Source organism: Schistocerca gregaria, chromosome 7 (genome assembly GCF_023897955.1).
Source record: "Schistocerca gregaria isolate iqSchGreg1 chromosome 7, iqSchGreg1.2, whole genome shotgun sequence".
In the NCBI taxonomy this organism is placed as follows: domain Eukaryota; kingdom Metazoa; phylum Arthropoda; class Insecta; order Orthoptera; family Acrididae; genus Schistocerca; species Schistocerca gregaria.
Window position 1 is genome coordinate 494,136,035 of NC_064926.1, and position 25,983 is coordinate 494,162,017.

General features: G+C 37.5%; 1 protein-coding gene across 2 annotated transcripts in view; it reads left to right on the plus strand.

The window, feature by feature from the left end:
• LOC126281434 (cAMP-dependent protein kinase type I-alpha regulatory subunit-like) overlaps positions 1-25,983 on the plus strand; it is a 214,972-nt gene that overhangs the window by 34,053 nt on the left and 154,936 nt on the right. For both annotated transcript variants that reach the window (XM_049980398.1, XM_049980399.1), the window contains exons 2-3: positions 17,747-17,923; positions 18,000-18,104. In XM_049980398.1, coding sequence (XP_049836355.1) covers positions 17,747-17,923; positions 18,000-18,104 — 282 coding nt within the window. The remainder of the gene's footprint in view (positions 1-17,746; positions 17,924-17,999; positions 18,105-25,983) is intronic.

A 25,983-nucleotide genomic window follows, 5' to 3' on the forward strand; every position in this document is an offset into this window, starting at 1 on the left:
ACTGAATAGTAGCAGTTTTTCAGAAGGTAGGATGACACAGACTTTTTAAAGCTTTGTAGTTCAGTAAGAGATTTTATATGTCTTGGTAATCTGTTGTAAAGTTTTGTTCCCGCATGATATACACCTTTTTGGCATAATGTGGTGTTACAATGATTGACATGTATGTCACTGTCTGACCTGGTTCTGTAATCATGGACACTTTTGTTTTGAAGAAAAAGGTTTTCTTTTTTCAGTATGCTTTTTTTGACGTGCGTGACTACTTCCAGTATATAAATGCAGGGAAGGGGTAGGATCTTTAGATCTTTAAAGAAAGGTTTGCATGATTTTCTGCTGCTCACTTGTTTCATTATTCTTATAATTGCCTTTTGTTTCCTGAAAACTGTTATGGCCTGATGTACATTTCCCCAGAAAATGATACCGTACTTCAGTATTGAATGTACACGAGCAAAGTATACAGTCCTAACTGTTTCTGCACTAGTACTGTTGTAGAGAATTCTTACCACATAGCTCATTTTTGCTAGTTTTGAATTTAGGGCTGTGATATGAGTGTTCCATTTAAGATTTTCCTGGATTTGAATCCCAAAAAATTTAGTTTCATTGACAGAACTAATATTTTGGTTATCTATACATGTTACAGGTTGTGCCGGATTTTTATTTTGATCAGTGTGGAAATTCATGAGTACCTTTTTTTGGGGATTAGCTATTAGCCTGTTTCTGGTAAACCATTCAGACACTCCTTTTGAAATATCTTTTGCAGATGCAGTAAGATTTTCTTCATTATTTCCTTCAATCAATAGACTGGTGCCATCTGCAAACAGTACTGGTTCAGAATCCCTAACGTGTGATGGGAAATCATTAATGTAGATCAAAAAAGAAAGGGACCTAAAATGGAGCCCTGTGGAACACTATGAGTTAGTCCACATGGTTCTGAAACGTGTACCTGGAGTTCATTTCCTTCCGTTACCTGAGAGCGAGATTCCAAATATGATTTGATCCACTGATTTGGCACACCTCGTACACCATACCATTCGAGCTTCCTCAGGAGTATAGAATGATCAATCATATCAAAAACTTTTGTTAGGTCCAAGAATAAACCTGAGATATTTCTGTGGTTGTCCACTGCATTTAAGACATGGTTTATCAGTTTGAAAGTGGCAGTTTCAATTGGTCTCTGTGGTCTGAAGCCATGTTGACATCCAGAAATAATATTCTTGTCAAAGAATGTAATTAGTTTTGAAAGGAACACTTTTTCAATAATTTTCGAAAACCCTGACAATAGAGACAGAGGCCTATAGTTACCCATACATTGATGATCACCTTTTTTATATAGGGGTATTACTTTTGCCATTTTCAGTTGCTGAGGGAAGAAACCACATGATAAGGATGAATTGCATATGTCCAATAAAGGTGAAAGTATTTGTCTTGCTGTTATTTTTATAATATAATCTGGAATATCATCAATACCAGTTGAATACTTACTCTTCAGTGAATTAATGGTATTTAGGAGCTCTGTTGGGCTTACTGGACTGAGGAACATGGATATATTGTTTATTTCAGTAGATGAAAGTTCTTTACATGTTGTATTGGGTGGATTTCCAAATTTTTCCTTCACTAATTTCCCAGCAACAGTTGCATAGTAAGAATTGAAACTATTTGCAACTTCCCTAGGGTCAGTGACATTCTTGCCATCATGTGATATCGCAATATTTTTGTGAGTTGTCTTCTTCCCAGTAAGATCCTGCACAGTTTCCCACATGGACTTAGTTTTATCGGATGACTTCATAATATATTTGTCATTTTCCTTAATTTTTACCTCCTTTATGATGCATTTCAAAACTAGCTTGTATTTTTTGAAATAATTAATAAATTCTGGACTGCTGTTAGTTTTTGACTGCAGAAAAAGTTCCCGCTTCCTTTTACAAGATAGTCTGATGGCTGGTGTAATCCAGTTTCTGAATGTATCTGTGCTCTTGGAAATAACTTCCCTTTGTGGAAAAGCTATGTCAAAATTATGCTTGAAAATATTCAAAAAATGTTCCATCTTTTCGTTAGTATTAGTGGTATCATATACTTCTCTCCAAGATTGTTCACTGATTAGGTACTGGAAGCATTCAATATTTTTCCCACTATAAATCGTTTTATGGATAACATTTTCTATACTGGTTGAAATGTGATTTACAGGTATGGTCAGTAATTGCGAAAGGTGGTCACTATAGCCGGTATCAAAGTTTTCTGATGTACACTTGTCCATGTTTACGCATACCTGATCAAGGAGAGTGACACTAGTTTTAGTTACATGTGTTGGAGAGCTAACAGTAAGACAAAGATTGTAGGCTTTTTTATAATATTTAAAAACATTTCCCTGTGAGGGCTATGGCTCAGAAAGTCAATATTAAAATCACCACATAGTACCACTGTTTTCCCAGTTGTCTTAAGTTTGCCTAAAGCAAGGTCCAATTTTTTGAAAAAAGCTCTTATCTTGCTAACAGGAGATCTATACACACAAAAATAATAGTGTTTTCAGACATTAATTCTACAGCTGAGATTTCAAAGTCTCTTTCACAACCAAGTTTGCAAACAGATGTTATACTCTTGTAATCTACATGTTCTTTTACGTATATACAAGTTCCCCCATGTTTTGATTCCACAATAAGCATTGTATTGTAGATTTAATTTCCTTCACCTAGACAGGTTTTATACAAATCGTTGCAGAGGATTGGGATTTTTAATCCTATTTGTCAATTACATGTGTTTTTACTCATATTTCGGGGGGTTTTAATATTTTCCTTGATTCTGCATTTTCCTCAAGTTTGCGTTTTTTAAGTCTGGACTGCATGAAACCGTAAAACATGGGTTTCACTATATATACTTCAGAAGGACATCCAAAACTGTTAGCAATCAGTGGCAAGCCAAATAAGTGCTTGCATAAAGGGCAGAAGTGGACCAACACATTATTGACTCGCTCGATTTGTGAAGCTCTTTCTTATGAATAAATTACCCAATTTTTCTGAAATTGTACTCATTTGTTTGTCTGTACATGTATGTCATATCTAGGGATTTCCATCCTATTCAGATAATTCCTTGGTGATGCTTCATTTTCTTTGTCCAATCATTTTCATTGTGGTTATCTGTGACTCAACACCTCCTCTATGTGTTGATTTACAATGAAAGTTAAAACGACCCTTTTTGATGTTTCTGACCCCATTATATATTTCCCTATTTTTTGTGTATGTAGAGTCAAGTATATTAGTAGTGGTAAGTACGAGGGTATACTGAAAGTTGAATTTTTTATGTGAAAACTTTTACTGATTTTTAAACAAAACAGACGTTACTAACATTCAACATCTTTATCTTTCATATCTATATATTTATTTCTCAACGTAGCCACCCTGGTGATGAACACATTCCTCCCAAGTCGAGCAATTTCTTGATACTGTCACTGTCGATTGGTTGACTTTGTTGACAGAGCCACAACGTCACCTCTGCTTGCACCACTTCATCACTATCGAGCTCAAGTCCTCGGAGCTATTCTTCAAGGTTTGGGAACAGATGAAAATCAGATGGGGCCCAAGACGGGACTGTATGGAGAATGATAGATGACAGTGAACCTGAGGTATCAGATCTTTGTATATGATGCTGCCCTTCTGGTGGCCTGGCATTGTAATGCTGAAGGAGAGGATTCTCCATGTGTGGATGAAATCTTCAAATTCAAAACTCAACTACAGCTTGCTGTTTCTCATGCACCAATGTACTTGCAGTAGTCGTGGTGCAGACAAGAGGATTGAGAATGAAACTTCCTGGCAGATTAAAACTGTGTGCTGGACTGAGACTCAAACTTGGGACCTTTGTCTTTTGCGGGCTGCAAGAGCAGCTTCTGTGAGGTTTGGAAGGTAGGAGATGAGGTATCAGTGAACTCTACTGCAGAGTGAAAATTTCATTGTGAGTGAGAATGGTTTACAGCTACATGAATTTTGTGCCAAATACCAACCGTGCATTGATGACATGTACTTTGAAGGCAAGATGATGCACCTTCACTCCAAACATTGCTATCAACTAGATCTTATCTTAACTAAGGGAAAATCTCTTCACCATTTCTTCCACATGTGTTCATTACATAGTGCTGATTGTGACACTGATCAAATACTAGTAGTGACAAAAGTTAGCTTTGTGTTTAAAAATATTCCCTCTGCTATGACACATAGAAAAACCAAGATGAATGTCTGCAAAATTAAGAACCTTGTAACAGTATAAATGTTCAGTGATAGAGTTCGGAAAGAAGATAAGATAATTGTATTGCCATTAGGCCTATACAGCAATAGACAATTTTTTATGTATATAACACAATCATTACATTAGCAAATAGAAATGTTTGGCCATGTCAGTTGTTAACTTACAATTCCATGTTGCAGTCAAAAAATTCTTTTAATTTATGAGGTTGTCAAGAAGCCATTTATTTAATGTTTTCCTAAATTCACAATCTGGAAGGTCTTGTACCATCTGAGGAAGCTTATTAAATAGTTTTTGGCCTAGTAGCTCATAACTATCGACTGACTCTGATAATGTATGGTATGACATGTATGTGGATTTATTATTTCTAGTGTTGTGATAGGTTAACACTTGGTATATATTCAGATTTATAACAGTCATTATTTTACATTCAGAGAACAAGGGCATTCAATGTGCTTTATGATGAGAACATGTAATGAGTCTGATTACTTTCCTCTGCAATGGTATTATGTTTTGAACATGGCTTACGTTTCCCCAGGGAATAAGTCCATAGTAGACATAGTACTTTGAAAAAGTGCAAAATAAGGTGTCTTAACATATGCATTTCTTCTGTTACACATTTCATAAAACATCTTAATAAGTAAATTACTCTGGATAATGTAAAACTGATGTATTTTATTTGTTGCTCCTAGGACAATTTGTCATCTCAGTATACCCCCAAGAACATCTTAATAAGTAAATTACTCTGGATAATGTAACACTGATGTATTTTATTTGTTGCTCCCAGGATAATTTGGCATCTCAGTAGACCCCCAATAACTTTATATAACAGGGACCATTAAAAGGACTTTGTCCTTCAGGCTAGGCTAAATACCATTTATGGTGTTTTGTTCTCGTTCAGGACAAACTCATTAGACCTGAACTAATATGATGCTTGGGCAAGTTTATTGTCAGCAGAATCATTTAACATATTTAGATCGTTGTTGTAGTTTAGGATGATAGTCTCATCTGCAAAAAGCACTTTATGCAACTTATAAAGGAGGGTAGGCCATTGATTATTACCAAAAAACAAAAATGGTCCCAACACAGATCTTTGCAGAACTTCCACCTTAGTTTGTTTCTCAGAGACTTTTCTGTGCTAATATACACAAATTGCATATGGTTTTGGAGACAAGGTTTTAGTAGTTTTAGGCTGTTATCCCTGATGCCATAAAAATGGAGTTCCTGTAGTAGTGTGTCATATCCTACACAGTCAAATGCTTTCCTCAGGTCACAGAAAGTGGCATGAGCAACTCTTTTCTCCTCAAACACTTTAAGAACATATTTAATTACGGAGTCTATTGCATCTACTGCTGACGATTTTTTTTTTTAAATCCGTATTGTGCTACATTAAATATTCCAAGTTTTTCAATATGAGCAGATGGTAAATGATGTATTCTACTATTTTGGCTGTGACTGGAACTATTGATATTGGTCTGAAACTTACAGGGTTGTCTTTGTCACTCTTTCATTCACAGGAACCACTAGAGATAATTTCAACTCCTCTAGAAAGTATCCCTCTGATAAACATTTCTTTATGAAGTGGACGAACAGTGGTATGAATGACTTTCTTCAGTAAATTGCAATTCATGTCATAAATATCAGCACTATCTGATAACTTAAAGTTCCTTACGGTTTTTAATACACTACTAGGCATAACCTCCAGTCTTCCTTTTTGTATTCAATACCAAACTGATTCATCAGACCAGGAATGTCTGAGCAGTACACTAAACCACCTTCTTGTTGAAAAACCTTGGAAAATTGCTGCTCTCTCTTTCTATATGTGTATATGCTGGTTCCAACTGCCAATAAGTTCTTTTCTTTCAATGTAGAGCCAAGCAATTCAGCTTTTTCTTTCGCTAAGCCCAGATCCCTAACCAAATTTCATGCTTGGTCTGAGTAAACAATTTGGGTTTTACACTTTCTGTATTACAATGGAATTCATCATCATCTGGTTCATGCAAATCAGATTGTACATCAGACAACACTTCTGTTGGAATAGAATTTAAATCATCTGATGGTTCAGGAACCGGCAAATCTACACCATTACCTACTGGTTGGATGGTGGATAGAAGGTTAGGGTAGCTTATTACCTTCTTGTTTTTCGAATTATGACCAGTAATATCGACACTGCAAAAGTAGCAATCATCGGAATGATTTCTTGGCTCCCTCCATATCATAGGAACAGCAAATGTAAAGGCTTTTTTCTCCTTTTTGGACCATTTTCTCAGATCTTCAACACACACATAACATACCTTATGCGGTGCCCAAGATTTATCATCACCACCAAATTTAGATCCAAAGTACGATAGATAAATCTTTTTCACGAAGTTCATAATGTTTCTTTGGTATTTTTTTTGTCACAAATTCACCACAAATATAACAAAAACAGTCAGCAGAGTTTTTACAACAACCACCAATAGACGTTGTAATGTGTACATGTACAGGAAATGGGAAAGTGAGGTTTGCTTGACAGTAAACAAAAACCATCTGTTCACACAAAAACGGAATCAACCATTTTTGGAAACAAATGTTTTCCAGTAGTGCTACCAACATCATCTACATTCATTACATTTCCTTTTAAAATTATTTTAACTATGTTTGTTGTTGTGGTCTTCAGTCCTGAGACTGGTCTGATGCAGCTCTCCATGCTACTCTATCTTGTGCAAACTTCTTCATCTCCCAGTACCTACTGCAACCTACATCCTTCTGAATCTGCTTAGTGTAGTCATCTCTTGGTCTCCCTCTACGATTTTTACCCCCCACGCTGCCCTCTAATACTAAATTGGTGATCCCTTGATGCCTCGGAACATGCCCTACCAACCGATCCCTTCTTCTGGTCAAGTTGTGCCACAAACTTCTCCTCTCCCCAATCCTATTCAATACGTTCTCATTAGTTATGTGATCTACCCATCTAATCTTCAGCATTCTTCTGTAGCTCCACAATTTGAAAGCTTCTATTCTCTTCTTGTCCAAACTAGTTATCGTCCATGTTACACTTCCATACATGGCTACACTCCATACAAATACTTTCAGAAAGGACTTCCTGACACTTAAATCTATACTCGATGTTAACAAATTTCTCTTCTTCAGAAATGATTTCCTTGCTATTACCAGTATACATTTTATATCCTCTCTATTTTGACCATCATCAGTTATTTTACTCCCCAAATAGCAAAACTCTTTTACTACTTTAAGTGTCTCATTTCATAATCTAATTCCCTCAGCATCACCCGACTTAATTTGACTACATTCCATTATCCTCGTTTTGCTTTTGTTGATGTTCATCTTATATCCTCCTTTCGAGACACTATCCATTCCGTTCAACTGCTCTTCCAAGTCCTTTTGCTGCGATGTTGTCAGCGAACCTCAACATTTTTATTTCTTCTCCATGGATTTTAATACCTACTCCGAATTTTTCTTTTGTTTCCTTCCTTCTTGCTCAATATACAGATTGAATAACATCGGGGAGAGGCTACAACCCTGTCTCACTCCCTTCCCAACCACTGCTTCCCTTTCATGTCCCTCGATTCTTATAACTGCCATCTGGTTTCTGTACAAATTGTAAATAGCCTTTTGCTCCCTGTATTTTACTCCTGCTACCTTCAGAATTTGAAAGAGAGTATTCCAATCAACATTGTCAAAAGCTTCCTCTAAGTCTACAAATGCTAGAAACGTAGGTTTGCTCTCCCTTAATCTAGCTTCTAAGATAAGTCGTAGGGACAGTATTGCCTCACATGTTCCAACATTTCTACGGAATCCAAACTGATCTTCCCCGAGGTTGGCTTCTACTAGTTTTTTTATTCGTCTGTAAAGAATTTGCGTTAGTATTTTGCAGCTGTGACTTATTAAACTGATAGTTCGGTAATTTTCACATCTGTCAACACCTGCTTTCTTTAGGATTTGAATTATTATATTCTTCTTGAAGTCTGAGGGTATTTCCCCTGTCTCATACATCTTGCTCACCAGATGGTAGAGTTTTGTCAGGACTGGCTATCCCAAGGCCGTCAGTAGTTTCAATGGAATGTTGTCTACTCCGGGGGCCTTGTTTCGACTCAGGTCTTTCAGTGCTCTGTCAAACTCTTCATGCAGTATCGTATCTCCCATTTCATCTTCATTTACATCCTCTTCCATTTCCATAATATTGTCCTCAAGTACATCGCCCTTGTATAGACCCTCTATATACTCCTTCCACCTTTCTGCTTTCTCTTCTTTGCTTAGAACTGGGTTTCCATCTGAGCTCTTGATGTTCATACCCGTGGGTCTCTTATCTCCAAAGGTCTCTTTAATTTTGCTGTAGGCAGTATCTATCTTAACCCTAGTGAGATAAGCCTCTACATCCTTACATTTGTCCTCTAGCCATCCCTGCTTAGCCATTTTGCACTTCCTGTCAATCTCATTTTTGAGACGCTTGTATTCCTTTTTGCCTGCTTCATTTACTGCATTTTTATATTTTCTCCTCTCATCAATTAAATTCAATATTTCTTCTGTTACCCAAGGATTTCTACTAGCCTTCGTCTTTTTACCTACTTGATCCTCTGCTGCCTTCACTACTTCACCCCTCAAAGCTACCCATTCTTCTTCTACCGTATTTCTTTCCCCCATTCCTGTCTATTGCTCCCTTATGCTCTCCCTGAAACTCTGTACAACCTCTGGTTCTTTTAGTTTATCCAGGTCCCATGTCCTAAAATTCCCACCTTAGTGCAGTTTCTTTAGTTTTAACCTACAGGTCATAACCAATAGATTGTGGTCAGAGTCCACATCTGCTCCTGGAAATGCCTTAAAATTTGAAACCTGGTTCCTAAATCCCTGTCTTACCATTATATAATCTATCTGAAACCTGTCAGTATCTCCAGGCTTCTTCCATGTATACAGCCTTCTTTTATGGTTCTTGAACCAAGTGTTAGCTATGATTAAGTTGTGCTCTGTGCAAAATTCGACCAGGCGGCTTCCTCTTTCATTTCTTTGCCCCAGTCCATATTCACCTATTACGTTTCCTTCTCTCCCTTTTCCTACTACCGAATTCCAGTCACCCATGACTATTAAATTTTCATCTCCCTTCACTATCTGAATAATTTCTTTTATTTGATCATACATTTCTTCAATTTCTTTGTCATCTGCAGAGCTAGTTGGCATATAAACTTGTACTACTGTAGTAGGCGTGAGCTTGGCCACAATAATGCGTTCACTATGCTGTTTGTATCAGCTTACCTGCATTCCTATTTTCCTATTCATTATTAAACCTACTCCTGCATTACCCCTATTTGCTTTTGTGTTTATAACCCTGTAGTCACCTGACCAAAAGTCGTGTTCCTCCTGCTACCGAACTTCACTAATTCCCTCTATATCTAACTTTAACCTATCCATTTCCCTTTTTAAATTTTCTAACCTACCTGCCCGATTAAGGGATCTGACATTCCATGCTCCGATCCATAGAACGCCAGTTTTCTTTCTCCTGATAACGACATCCTCTTGAGTAGTCCCCGCCCGGAGATCCGAATGGGGGACTATTTTACCTCCGGAATATTTTACCCAAAAGGACGGCATCATCATTTAATCATACAGTAAAGCTGCATGCCCTCGGGAAAGATTACGGTCGTAGTTTCCCCTTGCTTTCAGCTGTTCGCAGTACCAGCACAGCAAGGCCGTTTTGGTTATTGTTACAAGGCCAGATCAGTCAATCATCCAGACTGTTGCCCGTGCAACTACTGAAAAAGCTGCTGCCCCTCTTCAGGAACCACACGTTTGTCTGGCCTCTCAACAGATACCCCCATCCGTTGTGGTTGCACCTACGGTACGGCTATCTGTATCGCTGAGGCACGAAAGCCTCCCCACCAACGGCAAGGTCCATGCTTCATGGGGGGAGGGTATAAACAGTTAAATTCTTTAAAAAATCGCTTTATTTAATAAATTTAACTGTAAAATGTGAAGAAATTCTGGGAGATACAGTTTTTTAAGTATCATATTTGGATTGCCCACCTTAAAAAAGATAAGAATAAGGTATTTTCAGCAAAAACGTTTTTCCATCGTTGGCCTGTGTTATTGAGCAATCTCATTGTTATCAATGTTTTCCAAAATATTTGAAAGAACTGCATGCAACCAGATAGTTAACTACAATAATCTGCAAAATATTATCGAGAACAATCAGCATGGTTTCCAAAGAGGCCACTGCACTGTGCAAACCATTAATGAACTTATTACAAAAATTAGTAGTAGTCTAGATAAAAATATGAATGTATCGGGCATCGTTTATGACGTGTAAAGCCTTTGACACAGTAGATCACAAACTACTACTTCGCAAGCTACAAGCATGTGGTTTTAGTGAAAATTCGCTGAGATGGACATCATCTTACCTATAAAACAGGAAACAAAGAACATTAATAGAAAAACTGGTAAGAGAGTCTTCTCAAGTTGGGGAAAGGCAGAACAAAGAGTGCCACAAGGATCTATCCTTGGACAAATATTGTTCTTGTATTATATAAATGACCTGCCGACTAACATAAATTCAGACACTATTTTTTATGCAGATGACTCTACAGCAATAGACTGTTGCAAGAAAAATGAAAATTTAATTACTCGTCTTCAGCAGTCTCTTGGTGAAATTGAGGCCTGGATGAGAAATAATGGTCTGAAATTAAATCTAACAAAGGCACAAAACATTTGCTTTACCACAAAACAAACTATACAGGATATACTAGAAATAACATATGAGGACAATCACTTTGCCACCATGAACAGTACCAAAATTCTAGGTGAAATGTTGAACAAGAATTTATCATGGACAGACCACATAGATGACATGTGTCACCATCTAAATAGTTTAATATTTGCAATGAATGTTATAAACAGTATAATAGAAACACCAGTCATAAAAGTTGTACATCATACATATGTTGTATCTGTGATTAGATAGGGTATACTTTTTTGGGGATCAAAGAATACCAATTTACAGAGAGTTTTTAGGCTACAGAAAAAACTCATTAAAGCTATGGCAGATGCAGAAAAAAGGCAATCGTGCAGACCCCTGTTCAAGGCCCTTGATCTTATGACTGTTCCTGGCCTCTATATCTATATGACAATTAAGTTTTCTAAATAAAACCCACAACTTTTTGAGGATAACCTGTTTAAGCATTATTATGAAACAAGAAACAAATATCAATATAAGTTACCAATTCATAGGCTAAAACTGCTGCAGAAGACACCTTACTATATGAGCATGAGGCTGGAAAATAAGGTCTATGAAAAATTTAAAAATTATGAACCAGAAGAAGTTGGACATCATTTTAAAAAATACCTAGGAAGTAAATATTATTACAGTGTAGAAGAATTTATGACTGACTGTCACAAATAACTGTGCCTGATGTTGCATTTTATTCTGTCATGCTAAAAAAGTACTTTAATTAATTGTTTATTCCTAATTTTACTTTATTTTCAACATGATTATTTTAAATCATTTTGTGGTACTTAAAATTACAAACTACCTGTAATTATTCTGTATACTTACAATTAGAGAAGTAGCTTTAAACTGACAAGTCGCCTATGTCCCAATCAGCTGACCGTAAATGACATGTTATGTGCGAATAAAGTTTCTATTCTATTCTACCATCGATCTCCTTATGTGAGGCAGTCATTTTAGAAACAGGCCCAATAGCCCTTTTGATACCCGAATACACTACACCAATGTCTCCAACACCTAAATACTCCTGTATACTTGTGCAAAGTTTCTCCCAGTATGTATGAATGCATTTGCAAACTGTGCACTTAACAACTGCCTTTGATTTGTTTAGATCATTGTGGGTAGTGTTGCAGTGGTTTCAGTTCTAGTTGATAGTGGCCTGACACTTATAAACAAGGAGGGGTTTCAACACATCAATATTCTCAAGGACCCAATCCCAATGCAGGAATTTTGTACCAAATATAGTTTATTGATTCATCCAAAACTAGTTTAAAGACTGCTTTATTACACGATGGTAACATGTATGCAGCTATACCTGTTGGATATTCTGTACATATGAAGTAAAGCTATGAAAACCTAGAAATAGTGCCAAGTAAAATGGGCTATTCTGCTCATGGTTGGATGTTGTGTGGTGATCTAAAAATAACATGCATGCTCCTTGATGAGGAAGGTGGCTTTGCTAAATTTCCATGTTTCTTGTGTGAATGGGACAGTAGGGCTAGGGATCAACACTGGTGCTGAAAGAACTGGCCTGTGAGTGGGTCTTTAAAACCTGGTGAGAAAAACATTCTACACAAAAACCTTGTAGATCCAAAACACATATTCCTACCACCTCCACATATAAAGTTAGGCCTAATGAAACAGTTTGCAAAGGCTTTGCCTAAAGATGGACCTTGTTTTAAGTATCTCTGCCAGAAGTTTCCACACCTTTCAGAAGCTAAACTAAAAGAAGGCGTCTTTGTTGGACCTGACATTAGAAAATTGATGTTTGATGTTAACTTTGAAACAACAATGACCTTAAATGAGAAAGAAGCATGGGTATCAGTCAGGCAAGTCATTACAAAGTTCTTAGCACATGAAAAAGACCCAGAATATGTTTCTGTTATAGCTACAATATTGTTGTTGTCGTCGTTGTGGTCTTCAGTCCTGAGACTGCTGGATTGATGCAGCTCTTCATGCTACTCTATCCTGTGCAAGCTTCTTCATCTCCCAGTACCTACTGCATCCTACATCCTTCTGAATCTGTTCAGTGTATTCATCTCTTGGTCTTCCTCTATCATTTTTACCCTCCACACTGCCCTCCAATACTAAATTGGTGGTCCCTTGATGCCTCAGAATATGCCCTACAAACCGATCCTTTCCTCTAGTCAAGTTGTGCCACAAATTTCTCTTCTCTCTAATTCTATTCAATACCTCCTCATTAGTTATGTGATCTACCCATCTAATCTTCAGCATTCTTCTGTAGCACCACATTTTGAAAGCTTCTATTCTCTTCTTGTCCAAACTATTTATCATCCATGTTTCACTTCCACACATGGCTACACTCCATACAAATACTTTCAGAAACGACTTCCTGACACTTTAGATATACTCGATGTTAACAAATTTATCTTCTTCAGAAACTCTTTCCTTGCTATTACCAGTCTACATTTTATATCCTCTCTACTTCGACCATCATCAGTTATTTTTCTCCCCAAATAGCAAAACTCCTTTACTACTTTAAGTGTCTCATTTCCTAATCTAACTCCCTCAGCATCACCCAACTTAATTCGACTACACTCCATTACCCAAGTTTTGCTTTTGTTGATGCTCATCTTATACACTCCTTTCAAGAAACTGTCCATTTCGTTCAACTGCTCTTCCACGTCCTTTGCTGTCTCTGACATAATTACAATCTCATCGGCGAACCTCAAAGTTCTTATTTCTTCTCCATGGATTTTAATACCTGCTCCGAATTTTTCTTTTGTTTCCTTTACTGCTTGCTCAATATACAAATTTAATAGCATTGGGGAGAGGCTACAACCCTGTCTCACTCCCTTCCCAACCACTGCTTCCCTTTCATGTCCCGTGACTTTTATAACTGCCATCTGGTTTCTGTACAAATTGTAAATAGCCTTTCGTTCCCTGTATTTTACCCCTGCCACCTTCAGAATTTGAAAGAGAGTATTCTAGTCAACATTGTCAAAAGCTTTGCTAGAAACATGAGTTTGCCCTTTGTTAATCTACCTTCTAAGATAAGTGGTAGGGTTTATTACAATATTAAGAAGTTTGAAACTTTAAGATGTTTAATGAGCCTGAAAGTTCACTTTTTGAACAGTCACCTTGATTATTTCCTGGACAATATGGGACATGTTAGTGAGCACCGAAGAGACCGATTTCACCAGGACGTTAATGTGATGGAAAAACACTACCAAGGCCACTGGAACACCAACATGATGGTGGACTACGATTGGTCACTTCTCCGAGAAGTTCAGGAAGGAACTCATTTTAGAAAAAGTTACACAAGAAGCATCAAAAAAAAAATAGAAAAAAATACAAACCAATACTAGCTGACAAATGAAAGCTCTATTATCACATATCATTTTTAAGTAGCTTATTGTAAATACAAACCATGCTTATGTTGTAACAAAGCGTTTCATTAATTTCCCCATTTACTGTATAGCATAGGGTTTTTATGCTATATAATAAAAAGCACAAATGATCTTCATGCTCTGACAAGTTCAGGAAAAGTCCCATGAGAAGAAGACCCCATTGTTGATTGCTTTAATTGACCTAAATAAGGCGTTTGTCACAGTAAGCAGGGATGGACTCTATACTTTATAAGTGAAGATAAGGTTCCCTCAAAAACTTTTGAAGATGATCAGGGCTCTTCATGATGATATGAAGGGTGCTGTGATATTTGGAGGAAGCACAGCAGGTCCTTTTCTTGCAAAAAAAAAAATGAGTTTGTCAAGGCTGTTTACTGGTCCCTACCTTGTTTGATATTCATCTTTTGGGTTTACAGCTCTTGTCTTTCTTCTGTGTTTGCAGTTAAATTATGGAATATAGGTTCCATCTTGTTACATCCTAAAATTATGTTCACTTTTATAGTAGTCCAGTAAACAAAACCCACTGATGATGGCACAGAGATGCTGAAACATGTTTGGGTAATATGAAAAATCTGTGTTGGGAAAAAAAAGGCAGAACCTATATCCCTTGTATGCCATATTCTTCTCGTTAATTGTCAAAGTTACTTTTGGTGAAACATAACTTTGCATCCATCTGCATACCAGACCTAACAGGAAACTTTACAAAATCTTGTTACTCAGATCCAAGCACTACCAGCATTACTGTGAGAACTTATTTGTAAGTAACCTTTATTTGCTGACAATGCAGCATCATAATACATACTCAAGACGACCTTCAAAGTCTTACGGTTCTGGTTGCTGCTACATGCAAGCTCTTCTCCATGTCTGTGATTGTAAAGAACACTGCAATTATAGTGAAAGGATACACAGATATGCCTGACGTAAGATTAGATGGTTCCTTGTTGACTGTAATCTACAAATTCTGCAACATCAGTTTGTCAGAAGATCTTTCTCTACACAACAAAATTAATTCAAGAATTGGCAAAGTAGTGAATGCTTTTGGGGAGTTCTGCAGTAGAATGGGGATTAACAAACACTTTATGGTGACTGCAAAAATGATTGTCTATCAAACATGCATCCTGAGCTTACTCTTGTATGGTGTTCAGACCTGGACATCAAATGCCAAACAAGAACATAAGCTCAGTATGTTTCATCTGCAGTGCTTATGAAACGTTCTTGGCATAATGTGGAGGGTCTTTGTGACAAATGAAATGGTCCTGAATGCTGCAAATCTACCAAGTGTCCCTGCCACTCTCAAGGTACATTGCCTGCTGTGGGACACTTAATCTTATGGACCACTTCCGTCTTCCCTACCACAGATTAGTTAGTGAGATAGCACATGCCAAGAGACCTCCTGGAAGACCTGCTTTGCACTTTGGTGTGAGGTGATAGGAATGCATTTAATATTGACTGTGACAAATGGGAGGAGTTTTCTGAAAACTGTAGCAGATGGAGGAAATTCGTCAAGGATGGTAGCAAGTTCCATGGTGATGCCTCACTCAACCATTTATCTGCAAAATGAGTATGTAGACAAGCATCTCTGATGAACCCTTCTTTTCTTTTGGTGTGGGATACACTTGACCCAACTGTGGGTACCTGGTGATGTATTGCATTGGACCTCTGAGTCACCAATGTGCCTGTGTGATGCTACATAAATCTTTCATTAGGATATGTATGTCATTGATGTGCTCATAAATCTTCCATTAGGATATATATGTCATTGATGTGCTCTTCAGGCCAAAGACTGGTTTGATGCAGCTCTCCATGCTAGTATATTTCATTTATATCTTTTCACACCTACAGCACACTGCATGTACTTGAACCTGCTTACTGTAGCGATGCCTTGTTATTGCTCTACTATTTGTACCCCCACAATTCCCTCCATTACCAAACTTATGATTCCATTATGACTCAGCATGTTTCCTTTCAACTGACCCCGATTTTTACTGAAGTTGTTTTGTAAATTTGTTTTTCGTCAGTTTCATTCAGGGCCTCATTCAGTCTCCTCATTTACTCTGCAGCCATCTTCTGTGATACTTCATTTCAAAACCTACTATTCCCTTCTTGTCTGAACTATATTGTTCATGTTTCAGTTTCATACAAGGCTGAACTCCAGACAAATAACTTCACAAATGGCGTCCTAACACTTCTTTTCTTTTTCAGAAAAGATTTTCTTGCTATTTGCTAGTCTGCATTTTCTATCCCCTTTAGTTCTGCCATCACTGTTTGCTGCCAAGATGGAAAAACTTGTCTACTACTTGTAGTGTCCCATACCCTCAGTGTGATTGGATTTAATCATACTAAATTCCATTACCACTGTTGATGTGTATCTTTGAAAGACATTATCAGTTCCATGTTCATCTGATCTTCCAAGTCCTTTACTGTCTTTGAAAGCATTATAATGTTATCAGCAAACTTAGCTTTAATGACAATACTGAAGACTGTAATGATGTTATGTCCAAATAAAGATTACTGTTACTGCTATGGCAACTACTAAAATTACTAATAGTTCACCCCTCATGATCTCATTGTTAACAATATGGTTGTCTCTAAATTTCCTTTCTGTCTTTGTTCTTTGATTGTGGAATTGACATCATGAAGCTACATAACTTGACAGTGTTATTGCATAGTAATGCTTACTGACGTCTAAAAATGTCTGACTCAGTTGTGATTCATTTTTAGATATTTATAGTCTTTGATATGAAATGTCCTGTGGGCTATATTATGTTGCAACTAGTTGACTGTGCGATTACTGGCATTTAAAGATGTGCTTTTGCATTGTTGCACTTGTGCTTCAGTCCTGGCATATTGTTGCGGTTTGTGGAAGCAGTTCAGTTTAAGTCTAGATTGTAAATGTAATTATTAATGTACTGCATCTCTTTAGGTGGATATTTTTTGATCCTCCTTTAATCTGCATACAATATACAGAAATCAACACAAACGGCTCTTGAACAAATTTGACTCCTAAGAAGAGGGAAACATTATGTTATAAACTACTGCACTATATCAAACTATAAAGAATATACAATTATTTAAAGTAGTTCTCAAGACTACCTGTTATATAAATTGTACTATAGTATAAGCAAATACCTTATATCACAGATGAAAAAAAGTCTACCTAAATTTACTGTCTACTAACATTTTCTTTTATATTTAAATGCATATGTGAACACATTTGTCTACTGAAATATTCCTATTTTATTAAATATATCACGCTGTAATGTTATCATCACATTACGTATCTTCCAGGTAATACATATTGTGCTCGTTCTCATGGCATAATCTTCACTATATTTATATTAATATGTCCAACATCATACTGTGCATCTTGTACAACAAATAATCAAAAGAATCAATAAGAATGAGAGGTATCTCGTACAAAGTTCATCTGTTTCAGGTGACAGGTGAACCAAAGCTAAGAGGTAAGCTACGATTCCGTGCAGTTGTGAGGAAAGTGTTTGCCAACCTCTATTGGCTGACTGAAACTGAAGAAGAGGAAATAGATGAAACTGACCAACAGAAAATCTTGGCTCTGAAGCGGAAAAGGGGCAAAAAGGGCACACTTTCCCTGCAGGTAAACTTAATCTCAATTTGTTTCTCAATGAAAACGCTTATTCTGCTCATTAGTGAAGTGATTATTTGTGTTTCAGGACAAAGCATCATTTATGAAACCAGCAGAATATCGCTCTGAGAAGGAAAGAGAAATCCTTAGTAGCATTGTTTGTGGACTTCAGTGCTTCAAACGTTATCCTGAGGTGTATGTTCATAACTTCACATTATAAAATTTGTGTGTGTGTGTGTGTGTGTGTGTGTGTGTGTGTGTTGTTGTTGTTGTTGTTGTTATACTGAATAATGAATTTGTTTTAAAGCTTAGCATGTTATGATCATTTTATATGTACTTGCTTATGGCTAAGTACTTCCTGATTCCTAAGAATCTCTGCGGAGATGTGATACTACTCAGGTACACTCACACACACACGCACGGACATGCACATTCACACACACAAAAGCTTGCTGTCACTTGTATTTCAACAATTGCTTATTAATGTGTAGGAGTCGAAATCTTCAGAATATAAATTGCTGTGTCTGTTACCTGAGAGAGAGAGAGGGGGGGGGGGGGGGGGGGGTGCCATCTGCTATTTGGGTGTGTTGCCTTTTCTTCATTTTAATTGGTTTCTACTCATTCCCTGCACCATAACTATCTGTTTGTCCTTGTTTGGTTTTTTCATTACAGGACATACTTTTTTACCTGAATGTCAGTTTGTGATGAAGCAAGCTGGGTTACTTTTACTTCACCTCTTGTTTTGCCATCTGACTCCTTAAAAATAATTTTTTCACTTGTAACTAATTCCCATTAACATACCCGAGTGGAATCTGCCTTTCCATAAAAGAGAAAGATTGGCCCTCAGTTTTAAAGACTATAACAGCAGATCTAATTTTATGTTTATTTTTATGAATATGATTGATTTTCTAATTTATTTTGACTATTAATAGTTAGTATATTTACTGTTCATTGTAGTGATGGATGATATAATGAGTACAGTAGCACAAGTAATTGGTGAAAGGAAGATGGAAGCTATGGTGTTTGCAGATGATCTGATGATTTGGGGGAATAATGAGGAGGAAGTACAAGAGCAGTTGGATGTATGGGAATGAACAGTACAGGAATATGGGATGAAATATAGTATAAGTAAGAGTGAGGTAATTATCACAGCAAGAAAGAAGGAGAGAGGAACATTGGGAATAACAATTGGCGGGGAACGATTGAGGAGAGTGGATAGTTTCAAGTACATAGGAAGCCTGATACAGGAAGACGGAAATAAACGAGCGGGGGAGAAAAGCAGAAGCATTTCGGAAGTGTGTCAGAAGCCTGATATGGAGCAAAGATGCACCCCAAATCAGTAAAAAGGTTATATACCAGTCGTATTATGTCCTAATTCTGACATATGCATCAGGAACCTGGGTTATGAAAGGAAGAGAAAAAAGCAAAGTACAAGCTAGTGAGATGAAATTCTTGAGAAACAGTATTGGAGTGACAAAGATAGACAGGTTAAGAAATGAGAGGATCAGAGAGTTAATGAAGGTGGAACCATTAGAGGAGGAGATAGAGAAATCAAGGCTGAGATGGTATGGACATGTGAAGAGAATGGAGGAGAAGAGGATACCCAGGAGGATACACAAGATGAAACTGGAAGGAAAGAGACCAAGAGGGAGACTGAGAGACAGATGGCTGAAAAGAGTGGAGGACTGTGTCCAGAAGAAAGGAGAAGACTGGACCAAGGTGAAGACGGAGGGATGGTGGCAAGCCAGAAGATAATGTAGAGGCCTGTGTTCCATACATACCTGGCCAAAGGCTGGAAACTGTCCAAGGTGATGATGATCTTTGTTATAAGGTGAAATCAGTAATTGTTTCATAACTTAAACTGTATTGTTGACTTGTAAACAAATATAAATTCTGTACTAATTATAAATATTTGGAGGAACAACTAATAGTATTCGTAAAGAATTTATTTGGCTCTATTTGAAAACATGTTAGCAAAGCCAGCCCTTAATTAATTCCAAAGTAATTAACAGTTTTGTCAACAGTATTGTTTGCGTAACTATGTATGTTAATTTCATGATTTAAACAAATAATTCATGTTAACCCTTGTAGTAGAAGAAACTGTTAAAAAGAACCAATTTTTCAATGTATTCAGTTGATTTAATGAGAAGTTTTAATTGTAATTTCTGTAAATTTAACTTTGAACAATGAGTAGTTTCAGTACCTATTATTGTGAGTATATATAAGGGCCAGATTTTTGGTCTCAAGGCAGTCAGTCCGTGGCCGAGTTTCAGACAAGCAACCTGTGTTGGTTAGAGCAACAACAATGCATCAACTTAACTGTTAAATAAGTGAAACCATTTGGGCTGTGTGTTAAAACAATGACAGAGTCTGTTTCCATATGTACCTTTTTATTCTTCAAGAAATGTGAACTATGCGGTTAGGCTTTTACTGCTCGTGGATGTTCAACAGTAAACAGTAAACCTATTAATGAGGCTTATCGAAAGTTAAACAATAGTGAACTGGCCATATAACTGAGTATATTGGTGGGTTGTGTACGGTGAAAGTAAACAACTGTGAAACGCAGATGCACCTGTTGGCTACATCGTTTGAAGTAGTCTGTGTTTGACTTCCACCCCCCATTTTTAAGCTAGTATAGCAATGCAGTATGTCGACACCGAGGACAACAAACGAAGAAATAAAGCGGGCGAACCGTCACATGTTCATGTATGCTTTATCACTGTACTTTCCTTTCTTATTTTTGTTGTATGTATAAAGAGCCATACTTATTCAAGAAGTGAATCTTTCCTGGACTGTTTAGATATAAACCAATAATTGTTTACTCATTTCTTTCAAGTTGTTCAATGCCAGGGTTCACAGATAGTCTCTTCTTACACACCTTTGTAAAAGTACTGATTTTTTTCTCTCGTAAAATGATTCACAGACCTGATTTTGCCATTTAGCTCTTGGGCACCATGCCTAAGAGATATTAGATGATTTGTTACATACATTTTGTGTGTTACTTTCAGTGTACATCCCAGAGAACCCTTCATGCTCATTTTAAATTTTTCCAAAGGCTTCTCAGTGTCGTTTTAGCTTCCAATATCTGTTAACAGTATATGGTTCACTGATTAGTTTGTAGTTTATTTGTTCATGGTTTATTATCAACTACAACTGACATGGACACACGAAAAGTAGCATATACAAGCTACTTTGAATCCATTGTTATGTATGGTATTGTTTTTGGGGTAATTCGACAAACATAGTGTAGATACTAAAAATACAGAAAAAAAAATCTTTCTAAATATGTACACTACAAATCACAAAGATGTCAACCATTATTCAGAAAACTTAAAATATTAACTCTGCCATCCGTATACATACACGAGATCATTATATTTTTGTACATCACGCATGAATTATTTTAGGGAAACCATTTTGTCCATCCACATGATACTAGAAACAATGAAAATTTTATGCTCCCCACCCACTGCCCCAGACTGTATGCCAAAGGACCTCAATACATGGTAATGAAAATTTGTAATAAATTAAAAGGCAACAAGTTGATGCAGATGAATTTAGGTTCACTTAAAAGAAAGCTATGTGAGGTACTGACACTGAAGTGTTATTTCTCAGTGGATGAATTCATGCAGGGCAAACTGGAAATTTGAGCTGTATACAATGTGTTACATATTCCAAGAAATATCGTTATAGTGTTATCATTTATTGTAGTGCTATTATTTGTTAATGTAAAAATCATTGTAACTGTATTATAAAATTTTGACGTGTCTCCTGTACACAAACCAAGTGGATTGCAAATGTACGTCATGAAATGAATAAAACACAATTCATTACATAATTGTGGATGGATGCAGTGGGTTTTATAACTGAATACACATTCAGTTAGTTTCAGAGTTTCATCCTTATGATTTATACAGACTTTTTTTACCACCAATATTTACTTTCTTGAGGAAATTGCGAAATACATTTACCCTGTCTGCCATCTTACCAAGTAACATGTAGATGGAAGACTCAAACTGTCAGCTGGTACTTTCTGTCAAATATTCACTGTGGTTTGTCAAGGTGGTAGTAGAGCCTTTGTCAGTAGAGAGGATGATTAAGTCACACTCTATTGTGAGGTTGTGGTTGTATGCTCTTTCCTTTGTGGATATATTAATGTTATTGGGAAAGGAACTAGGAAAGGAGAACGAGGCCAAGTTGGAGGTAAGGAGTTTCTAGAAGGTAATCAGGTGTGGTTAGAAGGGTGTTTAGGTGGGAGTGGGGGAGAATCATGGTTGGACAGAGATGTGGACTGGAGATGTAAAGTTCATTGTTGGATTTTAGTTGGCTTTGATTTCAGGTTTTCCTGGCAAAAAAAGTGTATCGACTGTAGGGATTTGGTGAAGGTGAGTATGTCTTTGATGAATCCAGTGTAATTTGATTCAGGTGTGGGGCTGAAGATAAGGCCTTTGGATATGACTGAAACTTCTGTAGTGCTGACTTTCTTGATAGACTGTCAAGTAACAGTGTTTGGGGGTTGTTTGGTTTCTGACTTTTGTGGGGTCTTGGGAGGGATTTTTGAGATATGTGTCTGATGGAGAAGGTGAGCAAGGCTGGTATGGGTGCTATGAGGGACTGACAGAAGGTTTCATTGTTGGTAGGAACAGGTTAGGTATTGTTGGACAGTGGTACACTAATGTGGGAGCAGGATATTAGTAAATTGGAAAACTTTTGGAGGTAATCTTCCTGCCTCAAACTCTGCTAGCTCCTTTCCTGCTCCCCTATCTTGACCTCTCTCACTGTCACCATTGCTTCACTCATTCTGCGTTCACTCTGTGCAATCTCCCTTTTCCTCTGTTCCATTTTCCCCACCCACCTATCCAATGCATAAGCCATCGTGCATCACACACAGCTGCCTGCACCAGAATGAGCTATCTCATTAACTTACTACCTTTCCCAACCATCGCCATCCTTCTTCCTATCCGTCCCCCTCCCACCACCTCCTTACTTTTCCTTACTCACTTCACCTAACCCACCCTATCACCCTAATCGAGCAGCACTTCTGGCACAATGCAATCTTGTTTATATGCCTTAGGACTATTCAACATGCCAACTATATGGTGAGCTGTTACCTTCACTCTTTTGTATTTCCCCAGTTTATTCTTGAAATAATTTGTTTGTCTCATTTCTCATAATTTGTAATGGCGATAGTTAAGTTTTTATTTCCTTCATTAACTGACAATGTCCTCATCCCTTCTTCCAATGCTAAATCTTTATTTATCTTATCAATTAATATACATTTTGCTTTACCAATACTTAAGTTTAGACCCCCTTTTTTATATTCTTGCATCAGTTTTCTCATCATATACTCTAGAGCTAAACCAGTTTATCATCTTCATATTTTACTAAGTACACAGAATATCACTTATTGGGATCTCCATATTTTTATAGTTTTTTCTTCCATTTCTGTAGAGTTTCTTCCGTATGTTTCTACAATATGAGTGGAAGTCAGTATCATTGACATAATTTTTTTGTAGCTTGGAATGCAGATTGTACCCACAAAATTGCGATGTGATTAACTTACAGTTAGGATACAGTTAGTTATAGACAATCATTCATAATTGTTATAACAAAGAAAACAATTAAGTTTTGACAGTAGAATGTAATTGGATAGATAAAGAATTTACTCACCTAGCGGCAGCAGGAGAACACACATATAAAAAAATGTTTTACACAAACAAGCTTCTGGAACCAGCAGCTCCTTCTTCTGGCAGAAGGGTTGAACAGGAAGCAAGAGGATTGAAGCTTCTTCTGGCAGAAGGGTTGAACAGGAAGCAAGAGAACTGAAGAGGACTGGAGAGGTTCGGGAAAAGGGCTAGAGTTTGAAAAATCCACCCTGAACCCCAAGTCAGGGGAACTTACCTTCTGATTCCATCCAGTAAGTCTCCCCTGACTTGGGGTTCTGGGTGCCTTTTCCGAACTCTACCCCTTTTTCCAAACCTTTCCAATCCTTTTCCTTCACCCCTCTTCCTTTCCTTTCAACCCTTCTGCCAGTAGAAGGAGCCACTGGCTCCAAAAGCTTGCATATGTAAAACCTTTTTTGATATGTGTGTTCTCCTGCTGCCACTTGGTGAGTAGATTTTTTATCTATCCAATTACATTCATTATCTCTAAAAACAAAGATGATGTGACTTACCAAACGAAAGCGCTGGCAGATCGATAGACATACAAACAAACACAAACATACACACAAAATTCAAGCTTTCGCAACCAATGGTTGCTTCGTCAGGAAAGAGAGAAGGAGAGGGAAAGACGAAAGGATGTGGGTTTTAAGGGAGAGGGTAAGGAGTCATTCCAATCCCGGGAGCGGAAAGATTTACCTTAGGGGGGAAAAAGGATGGGTATACACTCGCACACACACATATATCCATCCACACATATACAGACACAAGCAGACATATTTCAAGGCAAAGAGTTTGGGCAGAGATGTCAGTCGAGGCGGAAGTGCAGAGGCAAAGATGTTGTTGAATGACAGGTGAGGTATGAGTGGCGGCAACTTGAAATTAGCGGAGATTGAGGCCTGGTGGATAACGGGAAGAGAGGATATATTGAAGGGCAAGTTCCCATCTCCATAGTTAGGATAGGTTGGTGTTAGTGGGCAGTATTCAGATAACCCGGACAGTGTAACACTGTGCTAAGATGTACTGGCCGTGCACCAAGGCATGTTTAGCTACAGTGTGATCCTCATTCCCAACAAACACTGTCTGCCCTATGTCCATTCATGAGAATGGACAGTGTTTGTTGGGAATGAGGATCACCCTGTGGCTAAACATGCCTTGGTGCACAGCCAGCACATCTTGGCACAGTGTTACACCATCCGGGTTATATGGATACTTCCCACTAACACCAACCTATCCGAACTCCAGAGATGGGAACTTGCCCTTCAATATATCCTCTCTTCCCGTTATCCACTGTCAATCTCTGCTAATTTCAAGTTGCCGCCACTCATAACTCACCTGTCATGCAACAACATCTTTGCCTCTGCACTTCTGCCTCGACTGACGTCTCTGCCCATACTCTTTGCCTTGAAATATGTCTGCTTGTGTGTGTGGATGGATATGTGTGTGTGTGCGATTGTATACCCGTCCTTTTTCCCCCCTAAGGTAAGTCTTTAGGCTCCCGGGAATCGAATGACTTCTTACCCTCTCCCTTAAAACCCACATCATTTCGCCTTTCCCTCTCCTTCCATCTTTCCTGACGAAGCAACCGTTGGTTGTGAAAGCTTGAATTTTGTGTGTATGTTTGTGTTTGTTTGTGTGTCTATCGATCTGCCAGCACTTTCGTTTGGTAAGTCACATCACCTTTGTTTTTAGATATATTTTTCCCATATGGAATGTTTCCCTCTATTAGACTCACACAACCCTGTGGCTGCACTGTAGGACTCACAATTTATTTTCTAGTGAGTTTCTTTGCATATTCTGTAAATGGTTAGGGTGGTGTAATGTGTGTGAGTTGATGGGTCTGAATGCTGCAGCGAATAAATAAAACCAACTCCAGACTTGCATTTTTGTAATGAAACAATTCATTATATGCCTACAAATTGTGTTATCACAGCATAGTAAGAGCTAGTAAGTTATCAAGCTTCCAATTTGAAATAATATTGTAAATTGTACAACATCTTGGTGCTCTGTATGAAAATTCACTTTCAATCTCATGGAATAATAATTTCCACTTTTTAACAAAGTTAAGGCTACTCTGTTCACATGTATGTGTGAGATTGTAGAATCTAAAAATGTTCATGCATGTCAGACTGTTGTAACTCTCTCATTGCCTTCCACATGTACCCTAAAACAATAACTGAAACAAAAAAGACACAGTTCTCTTTCCCAGTCCAAAAACAAACAAAGCTACAGTCTTATTTCTTTATGAAACGTAGTAATATTGGTAGTTAATTTTTGTGTTCTGCTACCTTCCTGTTCTCATTGTCAGTTTTTGCAGGTACTTCTGATAACACAAATGCTGACACAAACATTCAGCTGTCACAGTCTCCTAACACTTCATTCTCATAAAACAAAACAGTGCATGAAACACAA